Source organism: Pelobates fuscus, chromosome 8 (genome assembly GCF_036172605.1).
Source record: "Pelobates fuscus isolate aPelFus1 chromosome 8, aPelFus1.pri, whole genome shotgun sequence".
Lineage (NCBI taxonomy): Eukaryota > Metazoa > Chordata > Amphibia > Anura > Pelobatidae > Pelobates > Pelobates fuscus.
In genome coordinates, this window is record NC_086324.1 from 107,247,180 (window position 1) to 107,259,526 (window position 12,347).

At 40.8% G+C, this 12,347-nt stretch overlaps 1 protein-coding gene across 1 annotated transcript in view; it reads right to left on the reverse strand.

Moving 5' to 3' along the window:
- CARD11 (caspase recruitment domain family member 11) overlaps nucleotides 1-12,347 on the reverse strand; it is a 1,037,045-nt gene that overhangs the window by 370,899 nt on the left and 653,799 nt on the right. The window contains exon 15 of the mRNA XM_063430219.1: nucleotides 926-1,124. Coding sequence (XP_063286289.1) covers nucleotides 926-1,124 — 199 coding nt within the window. The remainder of the gene's footprint in view (nucleotides 1-925; nucleotides 1,125-12,347) is intronic.

Consider the following 12,347-nt stretch of genomic DNA (forward strand, 5'->3'; position numbering starts at 1 on the left):
TCAAACGGTCATATTTTAAAAACTATAAATACTACAGCGAAGAGCTTTATATTGTGAGAATCACAAGACCCAGACCTACATGTCGATGCATAGTATGTATCTGCAATATTAACAATGAAGGCACAGTCGCAGTTTAGAAATTGCCCTTCAAATGTGAGCTTTGCAGAGTGGAGTTTCAATGAATGTCAATGGACGGCATGAGTTGCAACAAATGGTCATATTGTGAAAACTATTCGGACTATGGCTTAGCCGTGGACATTTTTAGTGACACCGCGGATAGCTGAACGTTTTGATATAAGATTTGTGTAGGTGGGCCTGAAAATGAGGGAGTGGTGGCAGTTTAGAAATCATGTCCTGATTTTTCAGCTTTTGCCAGCTCCCACTCTAGCTTTGCCATTCATTCCTATGGGACAAATTTCGCCACAAGAACGACGATATTCCGTGAACCATTCGGCGAAACGTTCCACAAAGTAATAGCAATCCGATCGGGCACAATCTGCACGTTTTGGTAAATTTTGGTCTATGTAGTGTAAAAACTGTGGGAGGAGTTAGGGTGGCAAATTTGGCTATAATAAGAATAAGAATAAGAATAATATATATGTGAGATAACATTAAGTGGTCTTGCTATGCAAGAACACTTAATAATAATAATAATATATATGTGAGATAACATTAAGTGGTCTTGCTATGCAAGAACACTTAATAATAATAATAATAATAATAATAATAATATATATGTGAGATAACATTAAGTGGTCTTGCTATGCAGTTTAGCCACTTCTGTATCCAGGGCAGCTGCATGGAGTCTCATCACGATCATGTACATCTTGATACCGTACTGAAGTAGCACCGGGGACCAGATCAGAGGTTAACCACTCACATAAGCTAAAGAATATACTGATTAATGTTTGCCATCAAGTCTTACCAGTAAAAGCTGACATCCTTCCTTTAGTGAAGCCTCTTCTGCACCAGAATCATGTTTGACACAACTAATAAAAATGCCTCTTTCATTTCCACCAATTAAGGAAATTTCCGTACTTAGGTTATCTCCATTTAATGTTACTTGTTGCACAAGAGAACTGTTTCTGACTCGTCCTGTGGATGTGACAGATGGGCGGAATGGTCTGAAACAGGAAAACATTAACTCAGTGCTAAAGTCTGAACACCACATTATACAAAACCAAACAATTTATTGTTGCATGTGTGTACAGACTAAAATTTGATCTTTGATTTGGCCACTTGCTTGGAATAACTTAAAATGACTTTATTTCATAATGTCTTTCTCCTCCATTAAGCAACTTCTTGCCACCCACCTGCTGAAATTAACTGATGCAGGAAATGGTTTACAAATTATATATATGAAGATATACATACACAGTTGTTTTTTGTTTTTTGTTTTTGTCAAAATGTACACACTTTCAGCTGTTTGCAATGAACAAATCAAACAAAAGCAATTGAAATAGCTCAACACAATAAATGTTTCAAGTTGTTAACCCAAATTAAACTTACAATGTAACTTATAATCTCTCCAGTCTCAAAATTATTTAACCCCTTCATGGCTAGCATCTTTAGTACTTAGTAGAGCACCCTTTTGCGGTTATAACATGCTGCAAATAAGATGCACAGCCAGACACTAACTTCTAGCAGCATTCCTGAAGAATCTTAGCCCATTGTTCATGAGCAATGGCTTGCACTTGAGTAATATTCTTGGCTTTGCATGCTGCAACAGCCTTCTTTAAATCCCACCAGAGATTTTCTATATGGTTCATGTCAGATGATTGTCACAGTAGAATTTTCCAGGACTTCTTCTGCAACCAAGCCTTGCTGAAATTTGACGTATTGTGATCATTATCTTATTGGAAGGTCCAATGACGCCCAAGCTTGAGTTTCCTCACAGATGGCATGATGTTTTCTCCTAGGATTTCCTTATACTTTCACTGAACACACGTTGCAGGTTTCCAGTGCCAGAGGATGCAAAGTACCCAAAGAGCATCACTGTGCTTTACTGTAGGCAAAGTGTTGTTTTCCGCATATGCATCATTCTTATCCCTCCAGACATATTGCTGATTCATTGGGCTGAAGAGTTCCAGTTTTGTTTCCTCGCTCCGAAGAACAAAATCTCAAAACTTCTGTGGCTTATTTATATGATTGTGAGCATATTGGAGCTAACCTTTCCTGTGCTTTTGGGTCAGTAGTGGTTTACCAAAGGCCGGAATGAACTTGGGTATAGTCCGTTTTGTTCAGTCAGGGGTCTCTAGCTTTCAAAACTACTGACAAGTCTGTGTAGCAGTACCAAAACATCTGTGCAAATCTTGCGCTTACAATTAAGTTTGAAATATATCTAAAAACTGCTACCACATTTATGTGAGTTTCTCCCCAACTACACACAGAATAAACAATATGAACAGGTGTAATACTACCACCGGTGCATATAGTGGAACGTTAAAATAAAAAGACAACAAATTTACCATATACAATGAGAACTATAATATAAAATAAAGCACAGTATGGGGCAATAAAATCTAAATCAAAATGGGACAAATTGCTTTATTCATGGACCTGGAGGTGACGTGATGCTGGACTCATCAAGTCACTTCCGCCCGCCCCTATATTGAGGCTGTTGCCAGGACAAATGCCCACAGGCAAAATGGAGAACTGGACAAATAGGATTAGTGACGCAGTCGATACCATGCCGCGCCACTTCCGCCTACTTAGGAGGAAAAGAAGTCAGCTGGCACCATCAACTCCCGCGTAACCTGATGTCCACGATTGGCCGGTAAGGAAGAAAATGGACCAATAGGATCGAGTCTGGATGATTTAAAAGCATTCAGATGTAGAAAGTAGATTCAACTGATTGAAAAAGTCACGGAAAACAGTGAAACACGTCTCAGGAAGATCCAAGCACCTTTGGATTTGGTTATATACTGTTTTTGTTTTTTAGAGTTATCTTGTATATTAATAAATATCAACTTATTCTATGAAATATATTGTCTGGGTCTATCTTCGGAATCTACTTCCACTCCAAGGATAGGGCAGTGTCGCCCTCAAGTGACACTAAGGTTATTTCACTTGGAGTCAAGTTTTGAGGTTTCTGAGAAGATAAACAGTTTGTTCATATGTTTTGCACTGAGTCACTTTCTATGTCCTGACATACTTCACCAGAGGCAGGTGCTTCCATTTGTTTTATTTTTCCTTTTTTGAGCATACTCGACTAAAGACAGAAGTCACCTTAGAACACATCTGCCAGAGTGATTTGAGCCTATCCCATTGGCTCTACACTTGTGAGTGAGATACAATAAAGCACTTTGTCACATTTTGATTTAGATTTTATTGCACCACACTGTCCTTCCTTCTATATTATAGCGCTCATTGTTTATAGTATCCCTTATTACAAGTGTGTTGTAATAAGTGTGTTGTCTTTATTTTAGTGCTCCACTATATGCACTAGTGGTAGTATTACCACTTAGTACACCTGTTCACTAGACTTGGGCACTTCAGAAATTTGTTTTGTATGAATGTATTCGTTCGAAAAAGAAATTAGTTTAGTCAGAACCGAAATTTGTCAATTCTTCCATTCGTTTTCGTACGAAATTAGTTAGTATTTTCATTTTGGCTAAACTCGTTTGTTCATTCAGCGCGATTTAATTGAACCAAATGAATTGAATACATAAAACTATGTTCCCTAATCCCTAAATATCGAATAGCTTTAACTGAACTCAGTAAAACCATTTGTTTCAAATATTGTACATTGATCTAACATGGCATTGAATGCTGTATTTCGTTTAATTTATGCCTACAACTCCTGAAATAACTCCCGAACCGTCAAATGCACGAACGCTATCATTTGCATGAAACTGTATTGGCACTATTAGTAAACTACCGAACATCACTCACTATAGTCATTCGTATGTCAAATGACATTGCAAATGCAATGCATTGCTTTTGCTTAGCTTCTTGGGCCAGGTGGTACTGGCAACACAGTATCATTTTAGAAGGGAGTGGGAAAGTAGTAGACAATTAAATAGGTTTTACATACTGCCAGACAAAACTGTAAAAAAAAAAAAGTGTATCAACTCAAGGCAGTCCTTCAATGCAAAATCTATCCAGATTTTCTATAGGCCAGCCATTCAGCCATTTTGGAGCTCAGCCAGCCCACCACCATGTCAGCCATTTTAGGCACTTGGACACAGAGCCTGCCAGAAGTCCTCCTCCAGCTCCAGCACACTGCATACACACTATACACACACTGCACACACTATACACACACTGCACACACTATACACACACACTGTACACACTATACACACACTGCATACACTATGCACACAATATACACACACACTACACACACTGCATTCACACTGCACACAATATACACACTGCACACACACTGCACACACTACATACACACACTGCATACACTATGCACACACTATACACAAACACTATACACACACTGCATACACTATGCACACACTGCACACACTATACACACACTGCACACACACTGCATACACTTCATACACTATACACACACTGCATACACATACATTTAAAAAAATTGCAGTTGTTTTTTACATTTCAAAGTTGGGGAGGGGGGTGCCAAATAAAGGATCTGCCCCGGGTGCCAAATGCTCCAGGTACGCCCCTGTATAGAGGGGAGCCATGTTACTCTGTATATAGAGAGGAGCCATGTTTACACTGTATATGGAGGGAGCCATGTTACTCTGTATATAGAGAGGAGCCATGTTTACACTGTATATAGAGGGGAGCCATGTTACTCTGTATATAGAGGGAGCCATGTTACTCTGTATATAGAGGGAACCATGTTTACACGGTATATAGAGGGAAGCCATGTTTACACGGTATATAGAGGGAAGCCATGTTACTCTGTATATAGAGGGAGCCATGTTACTCTGTATATAGAGGGGAGCCATGTTACTCTGTATATAGAGAGGAGCCATGTTTACACTGTATATAGAGGGAGCCATGTTACTCTGTATATAGAGGGAGCCATGTTACTCTGTATATAGAGGGGAGCCATGTTACTCTGTATATAAAGGGAGCCATGTTACTCTGTATATAGAGGGAGCCATGTTTACACGGTATATAGAGGGAAGCCATGTTACTCTGTATATAGAGGGAGCCATGTTTACTCTGTATATAGAGGGAGCCATGTTACTATCTGAGGTGGTTAACTATGATTGTCCCTGGCATGTTTGTTAGTCTGGCCTGCATGGTTGTCTGGCATGAATAAAAGTAGCATGTTTCAACTATATTAGTAGTTAGACTAGTTTGCACTAAAACATGTGCAAATGGGGAGTTTGCGGTTGTGCAAATGGACTGTTTGCGGTTGTTTGCGGTGCGTTAAACGGGGAGTTTGGTCTGTCACTGTGAAGCGGGCGTAACCCTTACACTACCTGATCGATACAACATCATACCTGATGTTTTAAAACATGTTATTCCAAACAATTTAGGAATGTTAGGTGATTTATGCCCTTTATGGATTAAAACCAGACTCTGCATCAACTATGTAATTTTCCATGGGAGTTTTGCCATGGATCCCCCTTCGGCATGCCACAGTCCAGGTGTTAGTCCCCTTGAAACAACTTTTCCATCACTATTGTGGCCAGAAAGAGTCCCTGTGGGTTTTAAAAATCACCTGCCCATTGAAGTCTATGGCGGTTCGCCCGGTTCGCCCGTTCGCGAACATTTGCGGAAGTTCGCGTTCGCCGTTCGTGAACCGAAAATTTTATGTTCGTGACATCACTAGTAATTAGGTCCCCCCAAACTTGTGGCCCCCTTCCCACTTCAGCCACTTACCTTTCTCTAACCCCTTCAGCCACTTACCTTTCTCCAGCACTAGGCTCCCTCGGCGCTGGGGAACACTCCTCCCTCTGCCGACGTCAGCTCCGAATGCGCAGCAAGAGCTGTGCACGCATTCAAACCACCCATAGGAAAGCATTACTCAATGCTTTCCTATGGACGTCCAGCATCTTCTCACTGTGATTTTCACAGTGAGAATCACGGAAGCGCCTCTAGTGGCTGTCAGTAGGCCACTACAGCCTCTAGAACTGCTATGTTTTCAGCTGCAGGATTTAAACTAGAGGGACATGGCATCCAGAACACTTCATTGAGCTGAAGTGGTCTGGGTGCCTGTAGTGGTCCTTTAAATTCATATTTGTTAGTCAAAATGTACATATATCAGTTTTCTTGTGTTAACCCTCCAATGTGTGTTTTCTATGCCATCAGTGCAAGCCCCTCAGTCCCCAGAAGAGGCACCAGGAGATGCTGTCTCCATGGAGAGCAGGGCAGCAGGTTCACCTCTTGTCTCCCTGGAAATGGGCCTGGCTTCACTTTCCTCAGGTAAGTACTTGCATAGCATTGTTAGATAAATGTTATGTGTGTGTGTGTGTGTGCGCATGCGCATTTAAACATACACATACGTATGTGATTTTGCTTTATATGAAGTTAATTTATCACATACATGTATTTCAGACCGTCCGCAACTTGTCGACCTTCCTTCACCACGTATGAGTGTGGTTTCCCTCAACAGCCGGCCACTGGTGTCCAAGAACAGGGATCCACTGCTGAGCATAAGTAAAATTGCTTTAACTGTACACATTTGCTTTGCAGGCATACTAGTTTATGTAACAGGCAGGGCCGGGTCGACCGCTAAGCAAACTAAGCGTCTGCCTAGGACGCACTGGCCAGGGGGCTTAATGTCTGGATGACCATTCGGGGTTGGGGGGAGCTCACACCGCTCCTCTTATTCTGTTAACTTTATCTACAGAGGCTGAGTGGACCACGTGTGATCTTCTCTACCATCTACTTGGCCTGACAGGAAGCTGATTGCAACGATCAGCTTCCTGTCATGCAGAAGAAACAGGAGATTCTCTACCTAGGGACGGTGGGCACAAAGACATGCGTTGAGAGGTCACAGAGAGACAGAAGATGAATAACTATACTTAGGCATAATAAATTAATAGGTAAAAGGAGAAAAAGGCTGCGCCAAAAATGACCTAAAAATACAGTAAAATAAGTCCCAATAAAAGTGAAAAAGTAAAACGAAGGATAAATGTCAATGTTTGTTGTACTGGATACACTGGTAGAGTGTTCTCTCTTCTTATGATGCTTTGGATCCTCCCGTGATATGTAAAATATAAAAGGGAAAAGGACCAATTGTGCAGGTTGTGGGGTACATAGTAGGTAAAAAATAAAATGTAAAGAACTCACATTTGCATGAGCTATAACCAGCTCAAGGGGAATAGACGTTCTGCAGTATAATCCCTGCTAGTAGGATATCACGGAATTCTGGTCCACTTTGGGTCTGGTGCTGTCCAATTCTCAGGAGAAGGGAGAGAAATATATAGACAACAGATAGTGCTCTCCGAAGATAAAATGTGGTATAGATGCAAAACAATAGTAAATATACTCACAGTGTAAAGTGCAGATGACACTGCACTTGAGATATGGCGTGGGTGGTATAATCCCCACCTTAGGATATATAAAATAGCCAGGAAAGGAGAATATAAAATAGTAGTAATAAAAATATGAATGGCACAAATGTAAAGCCAAACGTAATTTATTGTTAAAAGTATATAATAAAATCCATTAACGCGTTTCACCACTAAGGTTTTTTCAAAATGGAATAACATTAAAACCTGGCAAGAATAAAATATATATAGGTGCACTGTTACTTTAAAAACGGCGCCAAACATAACATCAATTAACATAAGCCAATCACAATTAGGCATAAAACATATGAGAGATAAAACTTGTAATACTGGTAGGAATAAGTATATTTTTAAGTGGAGTGAGGTCTGGTATGTACCAGACATAATAGGCAAAAGAAAAATTAAAAACGAAGCTTTATAGCTTTAGAAATCTTATATTATTATATTGTATTAGCGTGTCACGTGACCCGCGTGGGGTTATGGGGATGTAGTTCGCGGGCCACGTGATCGCACTCTTCTTGAAGAGTGCGATCACGTGGCCCGCGAACTACATCCCCCATAACCCCACGCGGGTCACGTGACACGCTAATACAATATAATAATATAAGATTTCTAAAGCTATAAAGCTTCGTTTTTAATTTTTCTTTTGCCTATTATGTCTGGTACATACCAGACCTCACTCCACTTAAAAATATACTTATTCCTACCAGTATTACAAGTTTTATCTCTCATATGTTTTATGCCTAATTGTGATTGGCTTATGTTAATTGATGTTATGTTTGGCGCCGTTTTTAAAGTAACAGTGCACCTATATATATTTTATTCTTGCCAGGTTTTAATGTTATTCCATTTTGAAAAAACCTTAGTGGTGAAACGCGTTAATGGATTTTATTATATACTTTTAACAATAAATTACGTTTGGCTTTACATTTGTGCCATTCATATTTTTATTACTACTATTTTATATTCTCCTTTCCTGGCTATTTTATATATCCTAAGGTGGGGATTATACCACCCACGCCATATCTCAAGTGCAGTGTCATCTGCACTTTACACTGTGAGTATATTTACTATTGTTTTGCATCTATACCACATTTTATCTTCGGAGAGCACTATCTGTTGTCTATATATTTCTCTCCCTTCTCCTGAGAATTGGACAGCACCAGACCCAAAGTGGACCAGAATTCCGTGATATCCTACTAGCAGGGATTATACTGCAGAACGTCTATTCCCCTTGAGCTGGTTATAGCTCATGCAAATGTGAGTTCTTTACATTTTATTTTTTACCTACTACGTACCCCACAACCTGCACAATTGGTCCTTTTCCCTTTTATATTTTACATATCACGGGAGGATCCAAAGCATCATAAGAAGAGAGAACACTCTACCAGTGTATCCAGTACAACAAACATTGGCATTTATCCTTCGTTTTACTTTTTCACTTTTATTGGGACTTATTTTACTGTATTTTTAGGTAATTTTTGGCGCAGCCTTTTTCTCCTTTTACCTGTACATCCTTATCCCAGAGGGTTAGAGGGTGACCCTCTGTAAGGTTGCTGCCTTTTATATATTATTAGCGCTAACCTACTCCCCACTTTTTTCTAATAATAAATTAATAGCATGACTGCATATATCTTATTTCCAAGTTTAAATAATATTGTTGTACAGACAATAGTAAGCATTGCAACATATGACACATGCTAACAATGTTCTTTCTCTGTTCTCCCCTATAGGTTCTGATGGTACTCTCCCCCTGCAAGTGGAGGGTACCATTACCCTAACAGCAGTGGATCCTGATTCAGTGACATCAGTGGCCAAAGAAATGCAGTTGCCACAACTTCCTCCACCATTGGCTGCATTGTATGCGATGATCCAGGCTCGTCAAGCTGAACTGGACACGTCTAGCAGGATAGGGAGAATCAGCGAGAACTATTGCAGAATGTAATAACCGAGGTACGCTCCATCTCAAACATTTTGAATGAGGGCGTTAGACAATTTACATCAGCAATGGTTTCCTTGGATCGAAATATGCAGCGCTTTATGGAAATGAGGAAGAGTGCATTCTAATGCGCGCCCAAGCTGCCCATCATTTGGGCATAACCATTGCTGATGTAGATAGCCTAGTTCGTGAACGCCGTACGCAGGGTCTTCCCAGAAGGGATGATGATGATGAATAGATATCTGCGGGAAGAATGCACTCAGATGTTTATTTCTCATTATCATCCACAATGTGAACACAACTGACGCTGTTTATCATAGGTTGTTACATTTTCCTCCTGGTTTTCCCTTTCCTTCCCCTGAATATACATTGGTTAATTCTCCTCTGCACTATATCCTCCCAGGACTGCTCCTAACAACCTGGGCTGCCTCTGCTTTGTTGCTTCTCCCACTTGCTTTTCTAATAAAAAAATATTGGATTACAACTTCTGTTTAACGTTGCAGTAACTATATATATATATATATATATATATATATATATATATATATATTTATTAAGGCCATTTGGCCTGGATTTGTGGGAGGTGCTGGTATCCACTCCTTGCCTACTTAAGGTTCCTTACCGTTCGAGGTCAGCGTTGAATGAGGATCCACTTCTGGGTTCTCTCAGACGCCATCTTGGTTTTCTGTATCGACGAGTTTTTTCCGCGGCAAACTGTGTCCAGGAATCCTGTTGCAGGCCTTTCCATCCGCCCAGCTTCTTCTCACCACGGTCTTCATCGTAGATCGCGTCCCAGGGACTCCTAAACCGTAAGTTTGACCTACCTGTCATGCCAGGATCGGTTCCCACGGCGCACGGTACAGCACGGGTCCTCGCTTTACGTTTTTTTCCCCTGTTATGCCGCAATTGAACAAGCCGTTCGCGGCTTCATTTCGTATGGTTATTCGGCTAATCATATATATTAGTTAAGTGATTATTTTGCATATAACTGTGCCCTTGCTACAGTGAAACAAGTTATCATTTTGGTTGTTTTGCCGTTCGGCACTTAATTCATGATATGCTTAAACATGCTTGCTGTTCGTATAAAATTCATACATTTAAACTATTCGTCCCAGCTTCTGTTTCCCTTCACATTGGGTTTCGGTTTTCTTGCTATGTATTACGCATAAATCCTTTCGTGGATTACATTTCATCATTTCATGTATATACCATTCAGTTAACGATTTGCTTGAATAAATACAAAGATTATTTCCATTACTGTTTAAAGGTATCAGTATTCTATAAATGTTCATAAAAAAACAGATAACATATCTGTATGGATCATTTTGACTCCCACGCTTTCAGGGGTCTTCCATACTTATCCATTTCATTCAAGTTGGTTCAGCCTACATTACAGGCCTCATTTCTGTGTTTTAAACTACAACACATACATAAGGATACAGTTTTCCTTTTCCAAATAATGAATTCTCGGGTTGAATCACACATACTGATCCAAGCAATCATACGTCTTTTACAGTACAGTAATATACATATATATAACTTTTAGAGATGTCCCGAACAGTTCGCTGGTGAATAGTTCCTGGCGAACATAGCGTGTTCGCGTTCGCCACGGTGGGCGAACATATGCGATGTTCGGTCCGCCCCCTATTTGTCATCATTGAGTAAACTTTGACCCTGTACCTCACAGTCAGCAGACACATTCCAGCCAATCAGCAGCAGACCCTCCCTCCCCACCCTCCCACCTCCTGGACAGCATCCATTTTAGATTCATTCGGAAGCTGCATACATTTTTTTTTTAATTTATTTTTTGTATTTTTTTAATTCTTTATTTTTGTAGTGCATGGAGGTATAACAAATGAGCATGTGGTACCCCAACGGCATTCCTCATGCTTTTCAAGTAACAATTGTAACAATAGGGTATATGTTAATACGTGCACATTTTATATGTTAAATTATTATGAGGTTTGTCAGTCAGATTCAACAACTTGGTAGTGTTTAGACAGGCTTAGACAATTTAGGAACATCTTTGAATTTAAACAGGCTGAAGCTTACGTCATAGTGAATACATTATATTAAGCAGTGCGTGAGTATATAAATCTACATACTGAGAACCAGGGTGAGGCTATCTATGTCTGAGGTGGTTAACTATGATTGGCCCTGGCATGTTTGTTAGTCTGGCCTGCATGGTTGTCTGGCATGAATAAAAGTAGCATGTTTCAACTATATTAGTAGTTAGACTAGATTGCACTAAAATATGGAAGACATCCTAGTATGAATCGTGATCAACCACTCTCAGAGACTATGCATTGCGACATGTATATGATGTGGAAAGGTTAACTGTTATGACTGTCTACAGACGAAGTGGCTTTAGCTGCACCTTAAGGATCACCAGTTTGTGGGTGCTGTATCTCTGCTACTGGTATTAGGGAGCCATAGATTGTCGGGTATTGTTGCCAATGCTATTCAGGAGCCATAGATTGCCGGGTATTGTTGCCAATGCTATTTAGGAGCCACAGATTGCCGGGTATTGTTGCCAATGCTATTCGGTGGGTGAGTCCTGTAGCCTCCTGGTGGGCTAGAGTCCATAAAGCCCATTGCTGGCCCTCCAAAGTCATGGTACTGCCCAGTCATCCTATGCCGTTCGGGGCCTGGGTCTGAGGCTGGCGCATGGAGCAGCACTGCAGTGCTTGGTAAGGATGCCGGTCTGGTCTCGTACCTGCAGAAGGGGCTGTAGCATCCTGTGAGGGGTTTGTAGTCCAACAGGGCTCTGGGTCAGCCCCAGTGTTTTCAGATGCTGGGCCCGGTCCGGTGCCTCTCGTCTCTCCGTGTGTGCCTCAGAGGACTTTTTATCATGGGCTTGGGAGCTCGTCTCCTCTGGTGGCGAGGGGTTCGCTTGCAGCGTGTGCGGCACATCGGGGTGGGCCCTCTGCCACCTTTACGACTGGATGAGC